Source organism: Canis aureus, chromosome 1 (genome assembly GCF_053574225.1).
Source record: "Canis aureus isolate CA01 chromosome 1, VMU_Caureus_v.1.0, whole genome shotgun sequence".
NCBI classification, from domain to species: domain Eukaryota; kingdom Metazoa; phylum Chordata; class Mammalia; order Carnivora; family Canidae; genus Canis; species Canis aureus.
This window is the reverse complement of record NC_135611.1, coordinates 103,103,260-103,125,165: the sequence shown is the minus strand read 5'-3', so window position 1 is coordinate 103,125,165 and position 21,906 is coordinate 103,103,260. Positions and strand designations below refer to the sequence as shown.

At 59.8% G+C, this 21,906-nt stretch overlaps 3 protein-coding genes across 6 annotated transcripts; 1 reads left to right on the top strand and 2 right to left on the bottom strand.

The window, feature by feature from the left end:
* On the top strand, window positions 1–7,419 carry KMT5C (lysine methyltransferase 5C). Of its 3 annotated transcripts, none has more exons than XM_077914599.1 (9): window positions 1–142; window positions 1,699–1,939; window positions 2,061–2,226; window positions 2,647–2,756; window positions 3,536–3,699; window positions 3,809–3,828; window positions 5,570–5,706; window positions 5,907–6,091; window positions 6,228–7,419. In XM_077914599.1, exons 2-9 carry the CDS (start codon window positions 1,830–1,832, stop codon window positions 6,725–6,727), a joined length of 1,392 nt encoding a protein of 463 aa, XP_077770725.1. In that variant the 5' UTR covers window positions 1–142; window positions 1,699–1,829; the 3' UTR covers window positions 6,728–7,419. The 3 variants fall into 3 exon arrangements, with proteins under 3 accessions (XP_077770725.1, XP_077770733.1, XP_077770742.1); XM_077914607.1 differs by lacking the exon at window positions 1–142 and adding an exon at window positions 336–941; XM_077914616.1 differs by lacking the exons at window positions 1–142; window positions 2,061–2,226 and having other exon boundaries at window positions 1,704–1,939.
* A 5,295-nt stretch (window positions 7,420–12,714) lies between these two features.
* Window positions 12,715–14,227, bottom strand: COX6B2 (cytochrome c oxidase subunit 6B2). The gene is made up of 4 exons (XM_077914589.1): window positions 14,024–14,227; window positions 13,780–13,909; window positions 13,002–13,102; window positions 12,715–12,893 (listed from the first exon to the last, which is right to left on the bottom strand). Exons 2-4 carry the CDS (start codon window positions 13,889–13,891, stop codon window positions 12,840–12,842), a joined length of 267 nt encoding a protein of 88 aa, XP_077770715.1. The 5' UTR covers window positions 13,892–13,909; window positions 14,024–14,227; the 3' UTR covers window positions 12,715–12,839.
* Window positions 14,228–14,368: 141 nt separating this feature from the next.
* On the bottom strand, window positions 14,369–21,424 carry GARIN5B (golgi associated RAB2 interactor family member 5B). Of its 2 annotated transcripts, none has more exons than XM_077914499.1 (11): window positions 21,043–21,424; window positions 20,690–20,844; window positions 20,349–20,607; window positions 19,993–20,017; window positions 19,770–19,834; window positions 19,578–19,678; window positions 19,432–19,484; window positions 19,271–19,347; window positions 16,719–19,045; window positions 14,588–14,675; window positions 14,369–14,498 (listed from the first exon to the last, which is right to left on the bottom strand). In XM_077914499.1, the coding sequence occupies exons 1-10, from the start codon at window positions 21,190–21,192 to the stop codon at window positions 14,648–14,650; spliced, it is 3,240 nt and encodes a 1,079-aa protein (XP_077770625.1). In that variant the 5' UTR covers window positions 21,193–21,424; the 3' UTR covers window positions 14,369–14,498; window positions 14,588–14,647. The 2 variants fall into 2 exon arrangements, with proteins under 2 accessions (XP_077770625.1, XP_077770635.1); XM_077914509.1 differs by having other exon boundaries at window positions 21,096–21,424.
* Between the last annotated feature and the right edge of the window lie 482 nt (window positions 21,425–21,906).

The window sequence follows — 21,906 nt, the reverse complement described above, 5'->3', positions numbered from 1 at the left end:
CTGCGGTGAGGCGGGGCCGGCGGCGCAGACGGGAGGCGCGGCGACCGTGTCTGACGAGAGCTGGAGCAGGCAGTGGGAGGAGGTGGTGGCGGCTGCGGCTCTGGTGCCTGAGGAGGAGGAGGAGGAGGAGGAGGAAAAGCGGGTGAGGGGCGGCGCGGGGCCCGACCTCTGAGCCCCCTCTTGGCCCCCAGCCCGCGCTGCCTTGGCTCCCGGTCGCCCCCAGCCCCGACCGCCCCCGCCCCGCCCGGCCCCTCCTCATGTCCAGGCGCCCCACGTCTCCCGCCCTTCGGCCTCAGGCTGCTCCGGGCGCCCAGCCTCTCCCCGCACCCTCGGGTCGCCCCGGCACCCCCCCGCTCCCCTCCTTGGCCCTCAGGCTCTTCCCCTGCACACTCGCTGCCTGCCAGGCCCCTGTCTGCTTCTTGAGTGCCGCCCGCGGACCTCAGCCCCGGCTCCTGGACCCCCAGAGCCTGCCCAGGTCCCTTCCTGGAGCACAAGCTCTTCCTCCCGGGGTGTGCAGGACCTGCCTTTCCGCTGCTTCTCCACGCCCCGCTCTGCACCCCTAGGCCCCCGTTCTCCTCCACGGGACCTGCCCTCGACCCCAGCTCTCCACTCTGGCGTTCGTGGGGTCGTCCGTGACCCCCAGGCCTCCGAACCGCGCTCTGTCCAGCAGGCGCCCCCGGCCCTACTCTGTGCCCCAGATCCCCGCTGTGCAGTGTATTTTGTCTCTACCCACAAGCTTGTCTGCAGCTTCCGCTCCGTCCCGGCGCCCTCTCGCATCGCCCCCTCTTTATGTATCCCCAGCCTTCCTGTCTTTTCTGGCTGGAACCCCTTCCAGCAGCTCAAGCTGCTGGTCCCTCTTCAGCTCCCCTTCCTCGCGGTCCCCCGTGGACTCTCCCTGAAGCACCGTGGCGTGGATGCCCAGCAGGCCTTCTGTAGTCAGGGTCAGGGGTCTTGTTTTGTTTCCTTTTGCTAATTCCCTTCTTTCTCCCCTTTTGATAGACCTGCACTGCCTCTCCATATCAGTCCTTTCCTCTACCCCCTTCTGGGCTTTGTCCTCCGAGCCCCCCCCTCCCTCCCCCAGAATCCTTGGAGAGGGAGCAGGTGCTGGGATCCCTCCTCCGCGCTCCCTCCCCTACCCCCCCTCCAGGCTGCCTGAGGCTTCTCCCATAGTCTCCAGATGATTCCCAAGGGCTGCTGGGGAGGAATGGAGGGGTGGTTGGAGGGAGGTGGAGGCTGAGGCCAAGAAGAGTGGGGGTGGGTGGAGGAACAGGCTGTCCTAGCGGGTGGGAAGCCTTGGATTTTTCCTTAGTGAGGGCTGGAGGTGGAGATGGGCTCCCCCTGACTCCCACCCCTGTAGGGCTAAGCCTTTAGGGTTATCCCTGACTGCCAATTAATCAGCCTTCCCTGAGCCAGTAGGGACGAGTGCGTTTGCGTGCGCGCGCACGTGTGTGTGTGTGTGTGTGTGTGTGTGTGTGAGGGAGAGAGAGAGGGATGAGGGAATCTGCATGTGTGTGGGTGTGCACAGCAGGTGGTCATGGGTGCTTGAAGGATTTGTGTCTGTGCTCCAGAGCATGAAGATACTAATGACGATGACTGGCATTTCTTTAGGGGCTTCCCCACTAGCAGAAGTACTTGTTGCATTCTGGCTTCACCGAGAGCCCTGTGAAGTCAGCATTGCTTTTACTCCCTGATTTATAGATGAGACTGGAGACCTTTAAAAGCCTTGCCAAACTCCGCGCAGCTCCTAAGTGGCACTCCTGGGGCACTGCCCCTGCCCCTACCTTGTGCCCTCCACTCCGGGCCAGAGGCAGCATGGTCCGTGGGGCACCATGGGACCAGACAGAGTGACAGCCAGAGAGCTGTGTGAGAATGACGACCTTGCCACCAGCCTAGTCCTGGACCCCTACCTCGGCTTCCGTACCCACAAGATGAACGTCAGGTGAGGCGGCTGGGGACCCCTTCCCTTCCTCCAGGGCCCCTGCAGCCCCAAGAGGGGGTGGGGGCGGGGCCTGGGAAGGCCCAGCCAAGGCCCTGGGACCCAGGCATGCCCTCTCCCCCAGCCCTGTGCCCCCACTGCGGCGACAGCACCACCTGCGCTCAGCGCTGGAGGCCTTCCTGAGGCAGCGGGACCTGGAGGCTGCATACCGGGCCCTGACGCTGGGAGGCTGGATGGCCCACTACTTCCAGAGCCGGGGCCCGCGGCAGGAGGCTGCCCTCAAGACCCACGTGAGGGCGCCCTTCCCTTCATCTCCACCCTCAGCCCACAGGTCTTCCCTCTCACCTCTGCCACCCTGCCAGACAGAACCTCTGGAGCCCCAGGCTCTGCCCATCTCCACCCCACCTCGCCCCCAACCCCCACCCTCTGCAAATCCCCCACCCCCACAAGACGCCCTAACTTCCTAGCCATTGGGACCATCTGAGACAAGGCTCAGAGAATCCTAGGAGAGGAGAGTTGGGGGCCCTCTGAGATGGAGTACAACCTCTTCATTTGACAGATGAGGAAACTGAGACCCCCCAGAGGGGAAGTGAACCCCCCAAGACCACACAGCGAGTCAGTGACAGAGCAGGACTAGGACCCAGGAGAGAGAGGGCCGAGGACGACCCTGCCCCAGCTCCTCACCCCGCCCACCCCCTCACCTCCCCCAGATCTATCGCTACCTCCGAGCCTTCCTGCCTGAAAGCGGCTTTACCATCCTGCCCTGTACACGCTATTCCATGGAGACAAATGGAGCCAAGATTGTGTCTACCAGAGCTTGGTAAGAGGGCAGAGCTCACAGACAAGAGCCCTGGAGGCTGCTGGGAGAGGATACCCCAGCAGACCAGGGCAGAAGCCTCTGGTGCTGAGGCCAGGTCTAGTCCCAGAGACCCTCTTGGCCTTCAGCAGCCCTGATGGGGGATGAGAACTCCATGCGACCCTGGGGTTCCAGGGGCTGCTAGGAAAGTACTGACTGTCCCCAGGACTGTGGCAGCCTTGGTGCCAGTGGGGCCTCTGCAGCATAGACCATGCTACTGGGTAAGGGGCAGGGCAGTGAGCAAGGTCGACCCTGCCAGCCACTCACAGTGTAGACAGAAGGCAGGTGTAGCCAAGTAAACACACAGGTACTGACCACAGTTCCTAGGTGCTTCAGGAGCCACTAGGGAATTTTGAATGTTCTTGGGAAGCAGGCCTAGGCAGAGGCCCACCAGAGGGTCTGGTGAAGCATGTGGGATAGCAGCTTGTGAAGAGTCCAGGCAGAAGGGCAACTTGTGCAAGGCCCAAGGGGTTTTGGACCTGGAAGAGGAGCCAGAGCAAGAGGACAGTGTGAGTGGTGCCTGGGTTGTAGTGTCCTGTCTGGGCACCATCCTCTCTCCAAGGATGCTGGATCTAGGAAGTGCCCCTGGCAGGTGTAGATGCAGTGGTGGGTGGGTTTGAGAAATCGGACCACGGTGGCCAGCAGTGGCATGCAGGAGGCCTGGTCCCCTAGAGCCCCTGTCCATGGAGATAGTGGCTAGAGGTGCTGTGCACAGACCCACCCACTGCCTGGCCTCTTGGCAGGAAGAAGAATGAGAAGCTGGAACTGCTGGTGGGCTGCATCGCAGAGCTGCGGGAGGCCGACGAGGGGCTGCTGAGAGCTGGCGAAAACGACTTTAGCATCATGTACTCCACCCGCAAGCGCATCGCACAGCTGTGGCTGGGCCCGGCAGCCTTCATAAACCATGGTGGGGGCAGGGGCGGGGTGGGGCGGGTGGCAGGGAGGGTGGCCAGCCACCCCTCCACTCACCTGAATCTCTTCTCTCCCTCTCCTTCACCCACCCCTCCATGCTCCAGACTGCAAACCCAATTGCAAGGTAAGACTTGGGGACCTCCACCCAGGAGTGGGCATGGGGTGATGAGGGAGCCCCAGGGAAGGGCATTTGTGTCAGTGACTAGCCCAAAACTGCCCAGAGTCTCCCCATCTGACAGAACTGTCCTCCAGCCCTGGTTTTGTAGCTTCAGAATCATGTTTGTGGCTGCAGCGATCAGAGAGTCAGGGAGGAGGGGGCCTTGGCTAGACTCAGGGCTATGCCACTCAGAGGAGGGAGCGAGCCCCTGGCCTCATGTGGAGATGTCCACTGGCCACAGCAGAAGGCGAGGTGGGGTGTTGGGGTGGCTGAGGGACAGGAAGCTGTCAATTCATGCGAGCCACCTCGGGTAAAGCCAGAGACAGCCCTAGAAGATGAGAGTCTGGGAGGCAGGGCTTCCAGGCAGAGGAGTGAACTGAGGATGCAGCTTTGGGATAGAGGGGTGGGGAGGGGCCACTGTGTGTTCTACGTGGTGGAGCATGGGGTGTGTGAACACAGAGCAGTCTCGAGAAGGTCTTGAGTACACATCCTGCTGAATGTTGGGCCCCAAGGTGTGACAGGGGGTCCAGAGCTGGGGCTCCAGAGTTAGAACTGGATCCGAGTCTTTGCCTCACTCACTTCTCTTGCGTGGGAGCCCGTGAGAACTCACCTCCTGCAAGGGAAGTGAAGTGCACACCCTGGTTCCTGTGTTCTGTGACTGCAGACCCGTCCCGTTGTGTGGATTTGGGGGTGAGAAAAATGCTGGGGAGCACAGAAAACCAGGCTCTGGAGTGCAGCAGATGGCAGCTGCCTGAGGGCCCAGGAGTAAGGCCATGCAAAACAGGGAGACTGCAGAGAAGTCCCGCCAGAGCTAGGCCTGGAAGGAGGACTAGGATTTTCCTAGGTGTTGAAGGAAAACCGACGTGTCAGGGCATCCCAGATGGATACGTCTCAGTGGAGGGCCAAGGAGGCAGGACCGGCCTGGTGACTCTGGCGTCCACATGCCACAAGTAGCTCAAGTCTGCCCTGTGGACGCTCCCACTGGGTGAATAATGGGGCTTGGCTCTGAGACAGCCCTGGCAGCTTATGAGGTAGAGGTTTGGCAGGAAGGGGAAGGACCAGAAGCTGCCCTGTGACCTGGTGTGTGACCTGGTATGTAACTGAGTGAGAGGTTGGCTCCAGCTGGAGTAGGGGATAGGACAAAGACACAAGACCCTGTGCACGGATGCTCTGGCCATCTGGTCTGGGATAAGGCAGGCAGGTGGTGAGAGCCACCCCAGATGTGTGTCAGGCTAGAGTGCAGGGACTGATGGGGGTCCCACTCCTCCCAGACTGGTGGGGGGTTGAGAGGCAGAAGGCAGGAGTGGCCAGTGGGCCAGCAATCCCAGACCTGGGCTGCAGAGTGGCCAGACCCTCTGGAAGGGAGCTGGCCACTGGGGTACAAGGTGCGGGGAGTAGGGAGTGGGTTCAGTGTGTTAGAGGGGTGGAGGAAGAGTGCAGGAGGGAGTGGGCCATGCGCATTGCCAACACCACCAGGGTCTAGTTAGACCATCATCATGTGGGGAGGGTAGAGGCCAGCAGAAGGGTGGGAGGTCAGGGAGTGTGTGTGGCAGGCAGGCCCTGGAGGGGAACCCTCCCCCCACCAGGGCTCTGGGCTCCTGGCCCCTGCCAGTCCCTATCCCAGGCCCCATCCCCAGGAGTGCACTTGGAGTGGACTGGCCAGGTGGGGTGGAGTCTAGGACAGGCCCCTGAGCATCCTGGCTCCCAGTTTGTGCCGGCAGATGGGAATGCAGCCTGTGTGAAGGTGCTTCGGGACATTGAGCCAGGGGATGAGGTGACCTGCTTTTATGGTGAGGGCTTCTTTGGTGAGAAGAATGAGCACTGTGAATGCTACACGTGTGAGAGGTGAGGCATCCAGAGAGGCCATGGGATGGCCTGGGGAGGCTGTTGGGAAGCATGTGGGGGCGGTTGTGGGAGGCACTGGGGAGGTCATGGGAGGCACGTCAGGAGGTTGTGGGAAAGCCATGGCACATCGGGAAAGCTGTGCCTGTGAACCCAGAAGTCCTTCCTCAGGACCTGCTCCCATCTCCCCCCACCCCCACAAGGAAAGGCGAAGGAGCCTTCCGCTTGCGGCCTAGGGAACCCTTGCCCCCTCGGCCCCTGGACAAGTACGAGCTCCGGGAGACCAAACGGAGGCTGCAGCAGGGCCCAGACCGTAGTCGCCGGCAGGGCCCCCTGGGCCCCAGGGCCTGTGCCCACCTGTCCCCGCTGCACCGGGACCCATTCTGTGGTGAGCCCCCCAAGGCCCACCCCTTGTCTGCTGGCCGCCTGCCCTGCCCCTTCCTGCCCTCCGGCCCCTGGGCACCCTCCCCAAGGCCCTGCTCACCAGCCCCTCGTGTCTCTCCCCCTCCCCCGGGCCTCCACAGCTGCCTGCCAGCCCCTGCGCCCCCTGCCCTGCGGCACTCGCCCCGACGCCTCGCCCCTCTGGCTCCAGTGGCTGCCTCAACCCCAGCTCCGGGCGCGCCCCCGGCGGCGCCGACGCCCCCAGCCCCGGCGGGCCCCTGCGCTCCCTGTCCTCCGTGCAGCCCGCGTCTCCTTGCACCAGTGGGGAGGCTGTGGCCCTCGCTGCTGCCTGCGAGCAGAAGCCCTGGTGGCCCTGGGCCCAGCCCCCCGAGCCCACTGGGCCCCTCAGCAGGACTGGCACTGGGCCCGGCGTTATGGGCTGCCTTACGTGGTGCGCGTGGATCTGAGCCGCGTGGCTGCAGCCCTGCCTGCCACCCCCGTTCCCGCCCCTGTTGGGACCCCAGGCCCCACCCCCTTCCCGAAGCAGGCCCTGGCCTTTGCCCCCTTCAGCCCACCCAAGCGTCTGAGGCTGGTGGTCAGCCATGGCTCCATTGACCTGGACGTCAACGGTGACGGGCCATGAGGAGCTGGACAGGGAGGCCGCAGGCCAGGAGAGCAAAGGGTCCCTCCTCGTCCTCCATCCTCCCCAAGCCCCAGGTTCTCCAGGACTCACTGACCTCTAGAAGGAGCTGTTGGACCTCTGGGAGGGAGCTGGCCCTTGGCCCCAGCACAGTTCTGACCTGGGCTGAGTGGGTTTGGAGACACCCAGGGATCTGACCCCTGACCTTTTGTGACTGCTGACCCCTGAGCCACCCCCACCCCCAGCAGCGTGTTCTGGTCCTGGCTGCCCTTCCCCAACTCCAGCCTCAGGACTATGGGAGCCGTTCCCTTCCCTACCCACCTCCTGCCCAGGGAGCAAAGCCATAAGGGGTGGGGGCCACCCTATGGCATCTCCCCAGAAGCCCAGGCCTCAGGAGGAGTGAGATTCACCTAGGGGTGGCACTCCCTAGAGACTGTACTCCGGAGGGGAATGGACTTGCTTTCAGTTCTGCGACTGTCCGAGGTGGGGGGCAAGCAGGGGGGTTGTCTGAGACATGCCCTCACCACCCTGTGGGTCTCAGGGAGGCCGGATGCGACCTCATCTTTCTCATGGTGCTATCCCTGGTGCTACTGGGGTGTGGGGGTCCCTCCCCTCCCTCACACCAGAATGGGATATGTTGGGGGATTGGAAGCACTTGAACTTTTTATTTTATTAAAACCTTGTTATAAGCAGCACCCTTTGTAGCTTTTCATTTTGATTGATGTTTTGAGGGGATGTTTATCAGCAGGGGGAAACCCTCGGCCCTGCTGGGGAAATCAGGTCAGGGGGAGGTGGCCCAGGCTTTGGGGGCCTACGAGCTTTAGAAGAAAGGTCTGCAGGTTGTCCTAGAGGCCAGAGTCACAACTGCACCCGAGCCAGATTTAGGAAGAGTGCCTCAGGCGCTGTCCTCACGAGCCGGGCTCTCTCATCGGGCTCTCTCATCGGGCTCTCTCTTCATCGGGCTCTCTCATCGTTCAGATGAGGTAACAGGTCCAGCAAACAGAGGGACTCGCCTGCAGGTCCTGTTGCCCCTGCATCCTCCTCCATGTTCTTTTCTGTTGGTCAGCCCAGCTCTATGGGGCCAGGGCGGTGAACCTTCTCAAGCTGCTCAGGATCCAGGTCAGTGGGGACCCTGCCATCCCTCTTCATCCTCACCTCCCTCTGCCCAGTGGCACAGAACAAATGCCAGCAAGGCAGACAGCTAACCAGGACCAGTGAGTGTGGCCTCACACAGCCTGAGGGTCAAGTGGGGCTGGGGGCTAAGGAGAGGGTGGGGCGGCAGGGAGAGGCCCCTGGGTGGGGCAGAGGAACTGCCTGGGGCTGTAACCTTTTCACTTTAAATTCCTTTCATTTACTGAGAGGGGTTTCCTTTCAGAACTAGAGGAGACAAAGAGCCTGAGACCGGGCTTCCCTGGGACTCTTATTGCCCCTGATAGTTTTCTCCTTCCTGTTAAAGATGGGGGAGAAGAGAACATAGAGGAGCACAGAGGGAGGGCTATCCTTAAAGAACTGGGCATCTGCACGGACTGCAGTGCAGGCACCTTCACTGAGGCTTCTAGACAAACAGCACGGCAGAGCCGGGAATCTTCTTCCCCTAAGGCCACTGGGGATTACAAGAACCTCCAGAAATTATATTTTAAACATAGTAACTACACGGGGGATCCCTGGGTGGCTCAGCGGTTTAGCGCCTGCCTTTGGCCCAGGGCGCAATCCTGGAGTCCCGGGATCGAGTCCCACATCGGGCTCCCGGCATGGAGCCTGCTTCTCCCTCCTCCTGTGTCTCTGCCTCTCTCTCTCTATGTCTATCATAAATAAATAAATAAATAAATAAATAAATAAATAAATAAATAAATAAATATTAAAAAAAATAAACATAGGGCAGCCCCGGTGGTGCAGCGGTTTAGCGCCGCCTGCAGTCTAGGGTGTAATCCTGGAGACCCAGGATCGAGTCCCACGTCAGGCTTCCTGCACGGAGCCCACTTCTCCCTCTGCCTGTGTCTCTATCTCTCTATGTCTCTATGAATAAATAAATAAACAAATCTTTAAAAAAAATAAACAAAAAAATAAACATGGTAACTACATATGCATGTGCACTGCCTTCTCAGGGGAGGGAGTTTGGAGCCTTCATCCAACTCTCAAAAGTGTCTGGAACCCAAAAAAACAGAAACTGATGGGCAGGGTCTCACCCTTGGCGCTGCCGCCGTCCTGAGCCAGCCCATTCTGTGTTGTAGGATGAGGAGCACCAGTGGTAACAAAAGTGGTTCCAGACAGTGCCAAATGTCCCCCTGGGGCCAGAGCCACCCTGAGAATCACTGGGCTGAGCAACAGGGAAGACCTCCAGGACGAACTGTGGGCAATACCCATGGCTGGGCTGTGTCCTGGTGCCAGCCTTCACGATAGCACTCCCAGATGACCTGTGGACAGTAGGTACATGCACAGAGTCCCCGTTGCTGCCAGTTTCCTCCAGGACCCCCAAGTAGATAGTCCACTAACACCACAGGGAAGTGTAAGGAGTTCAAGATGTATCCAGAGAAGTATCTCGAGCTGTGCTGGGCCTCCAGAGCTCCCCCTGGTGGCTCAGGGCCCGGTGGGTGGGGTGGGTAGCCGGGGTTATGTGTGGAGGGGCGGGTCAGGAGGAGCCCCATCAGACAGGCAGCCTGGGCTGAGCCAAGCAAGGGCAAAGGGAAGATGGAGGGAGGTGAAGGAAAGAAGGAGTTGCAGGAAACAGAAAAATTGCAGCTCACAGGACGGGGTCTGCACTCTGCTGCTCCTCCCCCCAGTGCTCTCCTCCCCTCTGGTGGCTGGTTCAGCAGCAGAGCCAAGAGTGCCCTCCAGGCTGGGCACCCCAATCCTGGGCCCACATGTCTCCTCGAGGGCGCTCTTCGATGCTTTTGCATGCCTGCGGTGTTGACCAGCCGCTTCCGGGCCCCTGCTGCTGATGGGCTGGCCATCCAGGAGCTGCTGATCCTGGAGCTGCTGATCCCAGAGGGCCGCTGGCAATCTGTCACTCCCACCGTCCAATGTGACGTTAGGCACCATCACTGAACTGCCAACACTGATGCTGAGTTCCTCGAATTGCCTCTGTGGACAGAGCCCCCCGCCACACACACACCCTGAGAACACCCAGCTCCACAATCCTGTGACTCAGCATCATCCTCCCCGACAGCCCTATGAAGTGCACGCATTGTTATCACTGCATTTGGGATGAAAAGACTGTGGTGCTGAAGGCTTAGGGGATTTGTCTGGGGCTGTTTCTCAGGAGTTCATCGGGCTCTGAGAAGGAGGTAGACACCAGAGAGAGGAGGCTGGAGCTGGGCTGCAGGGCTTCTGTGGGGTGGAGGTGGGAGGAGAGGAGAGGGAGAACAGGGGCCTGGGGTCTCGGGTTACTGGGGGAAGGGCCACTGAGCAGCTCGGTGGGCCCAGGATTGGGGTGCCCAGCCTGGAGGGCACTCTTGGCTCTGCTGCTGAACCAGCCACCAGAGGGGAGAAGATCGCTGGGGGGAGGAGCAGCGGAGTGCAGACCCCATTGTGAGCTACAATTGTTCCGTTTCCTGCAGCTCCTTTCCTTCACCTCCCACCATCTTCCCTTCTTACAGGGAAGCCCTGGAGCCTGTTTGTAGATAGGGAGGAAGCTGCTGGCTGAGGGTCTGCAGAGATCAGAGAACGATTAGAGAAGGACTGAGGTTGACCGGAAGGGGGCAATAAGGAGAGCAGGGCCGCAGGTTGGGGGCAGGGGCAGGGAACCAGTCGAGTGGCCTTAGTTTGCTTGGATCTGGGAGGCTGCTTCAGAGGGGCTGGTAGAGGAGCAGTGGGACAGATGTTCAGAGTTCAGGGCCTGAGAGTTTGCAGTGTTTTTGGGCGTGGGCATACACAGGACAATGGTGGCAGAGTGGGAAGAATGTTCCAGAAGAGGGGTGCCTGTAGCTCTGTTAAGCACCGGATGTTGGGGGATCCCTGGGTGGCTCAGCGGTTTGGCGCCTGCCTTTGGCCCAGAGCGTGATCCCGGGACTCCAGGATTGAGTTCCACATCAGGCTCCCAGCGTGGAGCCTGCTTTTCCCTCCTCCTGTGTCTCTGCCTCTCTCTCTCTATGTCTATCATTAATAATAAATAAATAAATAAATAAATAAATAAATAAATAAATAAATCTTAAAAAAAAAAGCATCGGATGTTGGATTTTCTGACTCTGGATTTTCAGCTCAGGTCATGATCTCAGGATGGTGAGGTCGAGCCCCATTCGGGGCTCTGCACTCGGTGGGGAGTCTCTTTGAGATTGTCTCTCCTTCTGCACCGCCCCCCCCTCCCCTGCCACCAGCTTGCACACACATACTCTCTCTTTCAAATAAATAAAATCTTTAAAAAATAAAATGTTCCAGAAGTGGTGGAGGGATGATGGTGGAGAGGATCCTGGGCCAAAGAAGGAAGGAAGGAGGAAGGCTGGGAGTGGCTTCTGGGCAACCGGGTAAAGTGCACTCCAGGCACTGGTGCCCTGGTGAGGTTCAGAGGCTGGCTGGGGCTGCACAGGTGGCAGGCCCCATGCCCAGAGACTACCTGGGTGATCTCACCGAGTGTCACCCCATTTGGTGACTCAGAGCTGCCTTGCCTGTGTGGCACCACCACTAGAGCAGGACAGCCCTTCCTGTAGCTCTCCACATACCCCGCATCCTCGTTTGCCCTCCTGTCTCTCGGTTGTGGTTGGAGAGACAGAGTCTGGGGTAAGGTTTCTGGGTGGACCCATCTCAGTAATGGGACATTTGGGGTGTGCCCTGGGTGGGGTGATGAGGGCAGCATGGAGGGTATCTGTGGGAGTGGTCATCAAGGAGAGTGGGAGGAGGGAATGGAGGCAGTCCACTCAGCCCCTCCAATCATCCCACATCCTCCTGGTAATGGGACTCTGCACCATCTTGGTTTACAGCTGGGGAAACTGAGGTGCATGCAGGTCAAGAGACTTGTTCAGGGTCACCCTAAAAGTTGTTGTGATTAGTAATAGTCACCTTTGAACCCCAGGACTGAACAGGCCTCTTGAGACTACTTCTGGCAGAGTCTGGGTCCAGGCTGTCCCAAGAGGCTTCAGGGAGAAACTGGAAAACAATCCTCTCCCTGCCCAGGACTCAGGCCAGGCTAGAATCCTAGGGCTCTGTGCTTGTGATAAGGGTCACTCTTCAGCCTTGGCTGGGGGCGGCGGCTGGCCAGGGGGTGGAGCGATTGGACAGGTGACATTTCAAGAGGCATTTGGAATCAATGAATCTCAGCGTTGCCACCTCTGACCTTGGCTGAAGGCAGGCCCAGTGCCTGATGGGGCAGGAGCAAAGAGTTATCCAAACAGGAGCTTGGAACATCCTGGAGGAGCATTCTGGAAAAAGTGACGTGACACATGTGTGTGGAGAACCACGGAAGAGACTACTCTGGCTGGGGACAGTGCTGAAAGGACAGGGCCAGGCATGTAGAAGACTGGGGGGAGGGGCTCACAGGATTAGGATGAGCTGTACTTGGAGGGACTTGGAGTTGGGCAGGGGAGTGATGGAGTGAAAAGCTGGGAGAGGGTCCAGCTGGGGTGAGAGCTGGAGAGGGAGGGTTGGGGTCAGCACTGGGGAGCACACAGAACCCCCCAGAACTTGGGAATGAAAGTTCCAAAGGAGGCTGGGGAGGTGTCCAGGCAAGAGGGGAAGAGGACCCTGAGGGCGGAGACAGAGGGCGGACTCGGGGACAGAGAGCCAGGGGCACTCCAGCGGGCAAGCGTCGTCCATAGTCAAACAGGAACCTGAGCTGGGGGTCGCTGCCTGCTGCAGGATTGGAGCGGGGGGGTGGGGGTCGTTAGGAGGGGCTGGGTTTGCTCCCGCCCTGGGGATCTCAGACCTCCCTGCATCCCAGCCCCGATGGAGAAGAAGCCTCCCTGTGTCCCCTCTCCCTTCAGAACCAGTAGTGGTAGCTGCAGGACCCTGGATACAGGAAGGGCTTCTCCAGCACCCCCGCCAGATACCAAGAAGAAACATCAGCAGCAACAGAGCTTTATTTGTGGCTTACAGACCGGGGAGTGGATAGCCGGGGCTGTGTCTCCGGGAGACGCGAGGATGGGGGTCAGGACGCTGACCCTTCCGAGAAGCCGCACTCAGGCCATCAGATTTTGCCTGCGAAGGTCCCTTCCTGGATCTGCTCGGTCCAGCGCTGCACCTGGGGAGGGGCCGGCGGACGGGGAGGCGGAGGGCGCCGGCTCAGCTGCACGGGGCCCTCCACCCTCGCCCCGCCGGCCGGCCGCCGGCGCCCCCTCGGCCTGCTCACCCAGCTCCTGGGGCACAGCGAGTGGAACACGCGGAAGTAATACTCGCAGGGCTGCGCGCTCTTCCCGCGGCGGCTCATTCTCTTGACACAGCGGTGGTAGTCTGCACGGTGGGGCCGGGCGGGCCGGCTCGGTGGCTCTGCGGCCCCGCCCCTCCCGGCCTGGCCCCGCCTCCGCCGCCCGTCCCTCCGCGACTCAGGCACCGCCCCTGGCCAGGAGCTCGCTCCCTCCCTCCCTCGCTCGCGCGCTCTCTCCGGCTCATCCCGACCACACCAGATCAGGTCTCGCTCCCTTCACGGGAAAACCCCTCCTAGCCTTCCCTCGCCCCTCCTCCAGGACTTGGTCCCATCCCCTCCAGGCCCCGCCCCTCCACATCCAGACCGGCCAGCATGGCCCGCCCACTCCCTCCAGATCAGGCCGCCACCTCCAGGTCTCAGTCTCTGCCCTCCAGGGCAGGCCCCGCCCCCCCACAGACAGGCCCCACCCCACCATTGCCGGCCCACCCCCTCCAGGCCAGGCCCCGCCCCCCGGGGCCGGCCAAATCCCTCCAGAGCAGGCCCCGCCCACTCCCTGCCAGGCCACGCCCCCACGACGGCCCACCCCCTCTAGGGCTCCGTCCCGCCCACTCCCAGCCAAGCCCCGCCCCTTCGGGCCCTGGTTGCCCCCCCCCCCAACGGTCTCAGCCGCCAAGGCGGGTCCCCGACCCTCTCCCCGTCTTCAGGTGGGGCGCGCCCTTTCCTGCCTCACCCCCTCTCCCTAGCCCGGCCCGCAAGGTCTCACCCAGGAAGTTCTGGTAGCAGTTTCGGGTCTGGTTCTGGTTGGGGAAGCGCGGGTCAAAGGGCGGTGTTGACCATTTCCCCTTGGGGGGCTTCTGGGAATCAACATCCAACATCCACGGAGGCGGCAGCTCCTGCGGGGGCCGGGGAGATCCGTGGGGCTCAGGGGCGCCCTCTCTCCGACCCGCACCCAGCTCCCGGCCCCCACCCGGAAGCCCAGCCCCTGATCCCACCCGCCCTGCCCTCACCAGACTGATGCCAACGTGTCACTGGGTCGGCGGTGCTTGTGACTCCGTCCAAGGGTGCCCTTCGCTTCTGAGTCTCGGGGGTCCCAGTCCAGGAGAAACACGACCCCTGGCAGGATAGGCTGGGACCCCTGGACCGCAACCAATGGGAGCCGCGGCGCTGCAGGGGACGTTCTCCGACGCGGGCCGGGTCTGCGTGGAACCCCCTGCCTCCTCCTGCCTCCAGCCCCATGCAGCTCTTGGGGGTAGGGGGGCGCGCACACACAGGCACCCAGGCGCTACTTTTGCCGAGTCTCAGACTCAGGCTTTTAATCTCTGCGAAACTGGGCCACCCCGCCGGCTCTCCCTTGCCCCGCCCCCCACCCCCCAATATATAAACGTATAGATAGCTCTGGTCTCTACCGGAGAGGGAGCATCCCCCCGCCTGGCCTTTTCTGCACCCTGCTTCTTACGGTAGAGGTGCAAGCACTCTAGGGGCCTGTGGGGAAGAGGAAAGAGCCAGGGTGGGGTCTGAGCTCCTGGACCCCGGTGCCAGGACTGAGGCAGGGCTGTGGGGTTTCAGCCTACCTGGCCAGGCTGGGCTCCTTTGGACACTTTGGTAACTGAGATGGAGTCCTCGGAATCCTGCTATTGAGGGCTTTCCCAACTGTGCATGCTGGAGAGAGAGAGAAAGCCAAAGGGAGCTTAGGGGTCAGCATCATGCATACTCAGTAAACCCATGCAAATGGAGCGGAAGCTGGAACAGGGTCCCCACCGGCGTCTCCCTGGCCCTGGCGGACCTCCCTGGCTCCTCCCCCTCCTGCCTAGTTGCTATCAAGCTGGACTGTGGATCCTTCACACCAACATCCAAAGGCACTAATACCTCTCTCCTCTCAAGAAATGCTCTGGCACACACGTCCTACACCAACCACCAATCCATGTCCCTTCTCCCCTTCCAGCAAACTGCTTGCAAAAGCTGGTCTAGGTAGGTAGGCATACAGTGTGGAGAATACACATCACATAAAATTGACCCTTGCAACCATATTAAAGTGTACAATTCAGTGGCATTAATTACATTCACCACGTTGTACAACCACAACCACTGAATTCCAGAAGTCTTATCACCCCAAAAGGAGACCCCGTTCCCAGTATGCGTTCCCTCCCCACCCCTCCCAATCCCTGCTTGGATTTGCCTGCCTTGCAAGTTTCATACAAAGGGAAGCATCCCTATGGGGCCTGTTGCATCTGGCTCCTTTGGCTCAGCATCATGTTTTCAAGGGTTGCAGCAGGTGACTCCATGCTTCCTGTGTTTCCTTAGGCCTGCCCCATTCAGGTCTTTGTTACTACCATGCAACAAATAATCCAATCTTTGCTGATAAATCCAAACACCTTTTCTCACTCCCCTCTCCCTGCACCTAGCTGTGGTATTAGACGCAGGGGCTCCCTTCCTGTGGCATTGGGGATGCCCATCTCTTACCAGTGTGCCCACCATGACTATGGTTTCCCCTTTTCCAAACACCTTGGACTCTCTTGGTCTACGCTCGCTAGTTGCAGACCTCCTCCAGTCTTATAGCTTGCAATAATTATCCATGTGCCAATGATTTCCCATCATTCTTGATACATCTGGCTACCTACCCTGCATCCTCACCAGACATCTCAGAATTAAGATGTCCAGAATGGAATTCCTGATCCTCTACCTGCCACCTGCTCCATTCACAGCCTCTCTGGCTGCTGCTGATGGCCACGACATCTCCCCAGTGTCCCAGACCCCAAGCCCTACAGTTGCCCTTGATGCCACATGGACACGCCCAACCCATGAGCCAATCTGTTGGCTCAGCCATCAGAGATCATCTCCAGAATCCTGCTTCTTCTCAACGCTTTCAACACCTCCCCCTCTTGTCCCAACTGATACCATCTCATGCCTGGATCACTGCAGCTGCCTCCTGCCTGTTCTCCCGCCTTCCATCCTTGCCTCCTTACTTTCTCTATGCTTGGGCCACAGAGAGCCCCTCTAACATCAGTTCCAGTCATTGTGCTCAAAGCCCTCACCCCCACCCCAGCTCACTCAGCATCAAAGCCAAAGTTCTTAAAATGGCCTGCAAGGTCCCACATGATCACCACCACTTCCATAACTTTTTTTTTTTTACTGCATTCCCTACTCTGAGGTCCCCTGGAACTCACTCCTGGTCCAAGATACTGCACACAGATATGTTTGTGCCTGATGTGTGAATGGCATCCTCCTTCTTTTCCTTCAGGTCTTTCACACAAGTGACATCAGCTCACTGAGGCCCTCCTGGACCAACCAGCCCAATACTGGAGGCCACCTGCCTTCCCTCCCAGCCCCTCTACTCTGCTGTTTTCCCATGAGGCTATCACCTTGTATCACACCACGTAACTGACTTCGTTTCTATCATCAGGATTCCCAACTTCAGCCCACCTGTTATTTTGCGTGGATCATTCTTTGCTGGGGATGGGAGCGGGGGGACACCATCCTGTGTGCTGTAGGATGTGGAACAGCTACCCTGGGCTCTACGCACAAGACGGTAGGAGTGTGTACTCCCCAAATTGCTCAGTGCGGTACCCTCAGTGCTTAGAGCAAGGCCTGGCACAAGTCCACACTCACTATATCTCAAGTCCATGAGCAAAAGTGAAAAAAGAGGGCATGATCCTCTCTACCTCGCAGATAATGGCTTTGACAGAACAGCTTCGCCCCAAGTACCTGGCTGAAGGACTAAAGGCATCCAATTCATCTGTCTTCTCCCCACTGGTTGCCACGTCTGTCACACTCTCAGCTTCCAAGGGTGAGGGCAAGACCTCTGAGGACAAGTCGGTGATGGTCAGAGGGCTATGGTCTGACATCTCTTTGAGCTCCTGGGGCTCTTGAGGTACGCTGGACTCTGAGGATATCCCAGGCTCCATCTTTGAGATGGGGCTCAGTGACATGGGCGACTGGGGTGTACTCTCCCACTCTGATGCAGGCAGAGGGATGGGAGGTGGGGAGGCTGTGTCTGTGTTACGGCTGCTGGATTCCAGCTCATGGAGATAGTACACTTCGGAAGGTCCCGTTGAGTCCTGGGATGACCTCTCCACCTTTGCTTCCTGCTCTTCCCAGGAATGCTTGCTCTTCTCTGCCCACTCATGCATTTTCCCCTTCACCCAGGGGCTCACCTGGGACTGCTCCCTAGCCGCCCCAGGTGCCCCCTCCAACGAGGATATCCAGCTGCGTGCTGGGGACTGCTCCTTAGCCACCCCAGGTGTCCCCTCCGATGAGGGCACCCAGCTTTGTGCCGGGGACTGCTCCTTAGCGGCCACAGGTGTCCCTTCCGATGAGGGCACCCAGCTGCGCACTGGGGACTGCTCCTTAGCCTCCACAGATGTGCCCTCCGATGAGGAGACCCAGCTGTCCAACAGGGACTGCTCTTTAGCCGCCACAGGTGTCTTCTCTGGCGAGGGCACCCAGCTACGCACTGGGGACTGCTCCCTAGCTGCCACAAGTGTCTTCTCTGGTGGGGGCACCCAGGTGTGCACTGGGGGCTTCTCCTTAGCCACCACAGGTGTCTTCTCTGGGGGGGGCACCCAGGTGTGCACTGGGGGCTTCTCCTTAGCCACCACAGGTGTCTTCTCTGGTGGGGGCACCCAGGTGTGCACTGGGGGCTTCTCCTTAGCCACCACAGGTGTCTTCTCTGCTGGGGGCTCTTTATGGGGCTTGGTGGGCACCGTACTCTCTGTTGGCATGGCAGACACCTGGGCGACCGAGAGCCAGGAGGGCAGACGGACTACAGGTGGTCTCTGGGGCGGCTCTTTGGAGTTGGCCATGATAATCAGCTTGGCAAGGGTGAGCCCCTCCACTGAGAAGGGCCTGCTCTGCTCTTCCGGGGGTCCCTCAATGGTCAGCTCCTCAGTCTTGAGCCACTTGTGCTGCTGCCTCATCTCCTTGGACTTGAAGCCAGGAATGTCCAGAGCCCTCTCCTCCTTCTTCCTCTGCACTTTGTCTTCCAACCAGCTCCTGCCTTTCAGGCCGTCCACGTTGATCTCATGGGCTTTGCTGATCACCACCTCCGATGACTCCCTCTCTGTGGTAGTGAAAGGCAGCTCCAGGGAGGTTTTCTTGGTCCTCGTCTCTACCAGGTCCATCTCATGGGTGCTTACAAACATCATGGGCTCTGGCATCCCTTCTCGCTTGCTTCTCTTAGGCACATTCCTCATAGAACCTAATCTGGGCAACATGCCCAAATCAACCTCATCCAGGGTCCCCTGGTCCTGAGTGGGAGAGATCAGAGCCCTCTGAGATGGCGTAGGGAGGAACAAAGATTTCCTGTTTCGGACAGTGTGGGGCGCAGTCTTTGGGGGCAAAGCAGGTATGGGTTGGGCCTTCTGAGATAGGACAGGTATGGCTGTAGCCTTCTGTGGAATAGCCAACCCAGGTGGGGCCTTCCGAGATGGGACAGATACAACTGGGGCCTTCCGGGAAATGGCTGGCGCAGGTGGGGCCTTGCGGGCTGAGCCGTGTATTGTGGGGGCCTTCTGGGAAGTAGCCAATGCAGGGGGCACCTTCCGAGACGGGCCCCGTGTGACAGGTGCCTTTTGAGAAGCAACAGGTGCCACTGGGACCCTCCGGGATGGGCCAGCACCAGTTGAGGTCTTCTGGGTTGGAGCATGCGCTGCCGAGACCTTCTTGGATTGGTCAAGGATGAATGGAACCTTCCAAGAGGCACCACGGATAGACTGGGTCTTCTGGGAGGGTGGCAGCCGCTGCCTCTGCCCAGATCCCGGGACCCGGGGCCTTTCCTTGTGCTTGCGGAAGGAGGAGTAGGGGGCACGGAGGTAGAAGGCCGGAGGGCCTGGGGCTGGGGAAAAGGAGGAAGATGACAGCGTGCTGGAATCAGGATCTATCAGGTGTTCGATATCCTGCTGCCACAGGTACGGGTCCAAGTTTTCATAGGAGCCCGCCAAGGAAGGACCAGCGCTCTCCTCCGAGATACAGCGTACAGGGGTCTCAACTAGACCTCCCAGGACTGTGCCCAGGTCAGAGTCAGAAGAGCAAGGCTGGAGATAGGTCAAAGAAAGACGAAGAACCATCAGGACCAGGGGAGGCTCTGAGACCCAGGCCCCAGCCCCTCCTCCTTCAGACCTGGGAGTCCAGGCCCCCAGCCCCTTCCTCCCTCAGACCCAGGAGTCCAGGCTCCAGCCCCTCCTCCCTCAGACCCAGGAGTCCAGGCCTCTAGCCCCTCCTCCCTCAGACTAAGAGTTGGGTCCCCAGTAAATAGCTGCCTTAGAAGAGGACTGTGTGTGGTTGATGGTATTGGAAATGATGCTGAAGATGGTACGGATGGTGATGCTGGGCTTCTCTGGGTGGAAAGAAAACAGTCTGAGCTTTCAGGGGAAGGGCTAGAACCTTGGGGGTCCATACATAGAGGGGGTGGCATACTTACCGGAAATCTGGATTTGGGTCTGAGATCTGTCTGGGTGGAGGTGTGGTTGGGACCTGTGGGAGCAATATGATGTGACTCTGATGGCATCTGCACCAGGGTCCTCACCCTTCCCCTGCCTCCCTTCGGGAGCGAGACCCTAAGCTTACTTTTCTGCAGATTTCTTTTTAGCTTTAGCATGCTCCATCTGTGACCATATGAGAGGCACAGAATCGCCCACAGCCTGAGACTTGAATTTGCGCTTGAGAGTCTGGCAGTGAGAGGAGAGATATAGGGCAGTCCAGAGGCTCAGCACCTCCAGCCCCCACCCCTCAGCAGCCAGGCCAGCCTGGCCTGCTCACCTTGGCCTTCTTCTGTCTCTGAGATGCCAGCAACTTGTAAGGAAAGGTGGGCTCGACAATCATGACTGCAGAGGAGAGGGGGCTTTGAGTCAGGGTCCTTGACAGGAAGGATGCAGGGAGCTGTGCAAGGGGCTTGGCCAGTGGAGGGGGGGAGGTGTGACCATGCCTAGTGCAGGAGAAGCTGAGAAGCAGGGAGAGCCTGATGGACACTGAGCCTGCTCACCTGAACGTTTGGACTGTGGCTGGGCCTGTGGACAGGGAGGGAGGGCAGTCAGGAGGGCTGGCCTCCTCCTGGTTTCCACATCTCTGTTGCCTACCCAGGCCAGGACTCCAGGATCTCAGCCCAACCTCCTGCCAGGACTCAAGGGTCCTGTCCTCTGCTCCTGCAAACCCTGGAATTTAGTCCCCCAGGCCCCTCCTCCCTCAGACCCAGGAGTCCAGCTCCCAGCCCCTCCTCTGTCATCCAGGAGTCCCAAGGCCACCACCCTTAATTCTTGGGATTCTGCATTTCAGGCTGTTGGTCTTGGCTCTGAATTCTAAAACCATAGCTGCCCCCAGGGGCTGGAGGGCAGTGCCCACCTGGAGGCGCCAGGTGGAGGCAGGAGGTACAACATGGGCCAGGTCCGTGGTGGGTGTATTCAGAGTCCTGGGGGCCCAGGTTGTGGCAGGCTCCTGGAGCAGGTTGATGAGACGGATCCAGCGGTCAAACAGGAAGCCAACCTCTTTATCAGGGGCGTCCAGCTCCAGGTAGTAGTAGCGGCCCGTGACCAGGCGCAGTTTCAGACGCCAGGCAGACAGATCATGCACGTAGAGGTGGGCCAGGTCCAGCGGGAGCATCCTGGGGCAGGGGGCAGAAGATGGAGATAGTAGAGCAGGAGATGGGACAGGGCAGGGGCAGATTCGTGGGGGGATGCTGGCACCTGGTGAGGACGAGGTTGGAGCACTCCTTGCCCTCTGGGGGCTGAGCGATCAGCAGGATGTCAGGCAGTACCAGGCCTGGCAGGGAGGCGGCCACACCCATGGTCAGGCGGTTGGTTCTGTGGTGCACGTACACGGGGGCCCCTCGATTGGTCACCTGGGGGGCAGGGAGAGGGGCTGGGACCACTCCTTTCTCCTGTGCTCCTCTGGTATCCCCAGCCCAAGCCCCCTGCCAGCTAAGCCCCCCCACCCACCGCTGCCCTGTGCTTGTCTGGGTTACAATCCCCCCAGCTCTGGGGGGGGTCTCAATCCCCCCCTGCCCCGCTCCTCCCCCAGGGTGCAGGAAGCTGGGGACCTGGACAAAGTTACTCTCGAACATGGGCAGCGGGCGGAGGGGCAGGTACTCGCCCTTCTGGAGGGTCTTCTGCAGCTCGCCCAGAGTGGGGACCCATTTTGAGGGTCCCTGGAATGGCTCCATGCGCCTCATGTTCCGAAAGCGGTTCATGGCATCTGGAGAAAAGGCGAGTCACCACGGACACAGAGTCAGGGGCCCAGGTGCCTGGGTGCATGGCCTGCCCTGTGTCCCCCAGCCCACTGGGCCTGGCCCTTTGGGCTTCACAGGTGCGGGGAGCTCAGGGGCTGCAGAGGGTGGAGCTTCCCTAGGGCTTGGCCAGGCCCTTCAGGGAGGGGGGGCGGTCAGCCCTGGCCTGGGGGAGGAGCCTTCTGGTGGACAGGCTTTGTGACCTCATCAGACACGTGTAGGACTCTTTCTGGGAACTCTCTGGGGGGGCATGCACTCCCTTCTGCTCCAGGTTGTGGCCTAGAGTCTTGAGGGCTGGAGTGTGTGAATCAGAAGTCCCCACTCCGGACCCAAACTAGTGGAAACCCTTGGAGGGGAAGGAGGGGCTGTCTTGGATAATTAACCAGAGTTTCTGACTCTTAAGAAGGGAGGCTCTGAGTACAGCTCCAACTCACCACTGACCTTTCTCTAGTAAGACTTGAGTAAGACCCATATCTTCCACTGGGCCTCAGTTTCCCCAGATGTCACTGATTTGTGTCTGTGGCAACAACTGCTGAAACATGGGTTATAAAGGGATGTACATGCACTTTGGAATGAGCCAGACCTCTGGCAGAATCACAGGTGTCTCTCCCTAGCCATGTGACCTTAACAAGGGGCACCCCCCCTCCAGCCTCATCTGTAAAGTGGGGCATAATGGAA

Coding starts and splice junctions, on each gene's coding strand:
- COX6B2 (XM_077914589.1), bottom strand. CDS start 13,891: ATGTTGGATGTTGATTCCCAGAAGCCCCCCAAGGGGAAATGGTCAACA. Junction 13,103..13,779: donor CTGCTACCAGAACTTCCTGG/GTGAGACCTTGC, acceptor CCCACCGTGCAG/ACTACCACCGCTGTGTCAAG. Junction 12,894..13,001: donor CGCTGTGCCCCAGGAGCTGG/GTGAGCAGGCCG, acceptor GCCCCTCCCCAG/GTGCAGCGCTGGACCGAGCA.
- KMT5C (XM_077914599.1), top strand. CDS start 1,830: ATGGGACCAGACAGAGTGACAGCCAGAGAGCTGTGTGAGAATGACGAC. Junction 1,940..2,060: donor ACCCACAAGATGAACGTCAG/GTGAGGCGGCTG, acceptor CCTCTCCCCCAG/CCCTGTGCCCCCACTGCGGC. Junction 2,227..2,646: donor AGGCTGCCCTCAAGACCCAC/GTGAGGGCGCCC, acceptor CACCTCCCCCAG/ATCTATCGCTACCTCCGAGC.
- GARIN5B (XM_077914499.1), bottom strand. CDS start 21,192: ATGAACCGCTTTCGGAACATGAGGCGCATGGAGCCATTCCAGGGACCC. Junction 20,845..21,042: donor TCGAGAGTAACTTTGTCCAG/GTCCCCAGCTTC, acceptor CCTGCCCCCCAG/GTGACCAATCGAGGGGCCCC. Junction 19,485..19,577: donor AAAAAGAAATCTGCAGAAAA/GTAAGCTTAGGG, acceptor TTGCTCCCACAG/GTCCCAACCACACCTCCACC.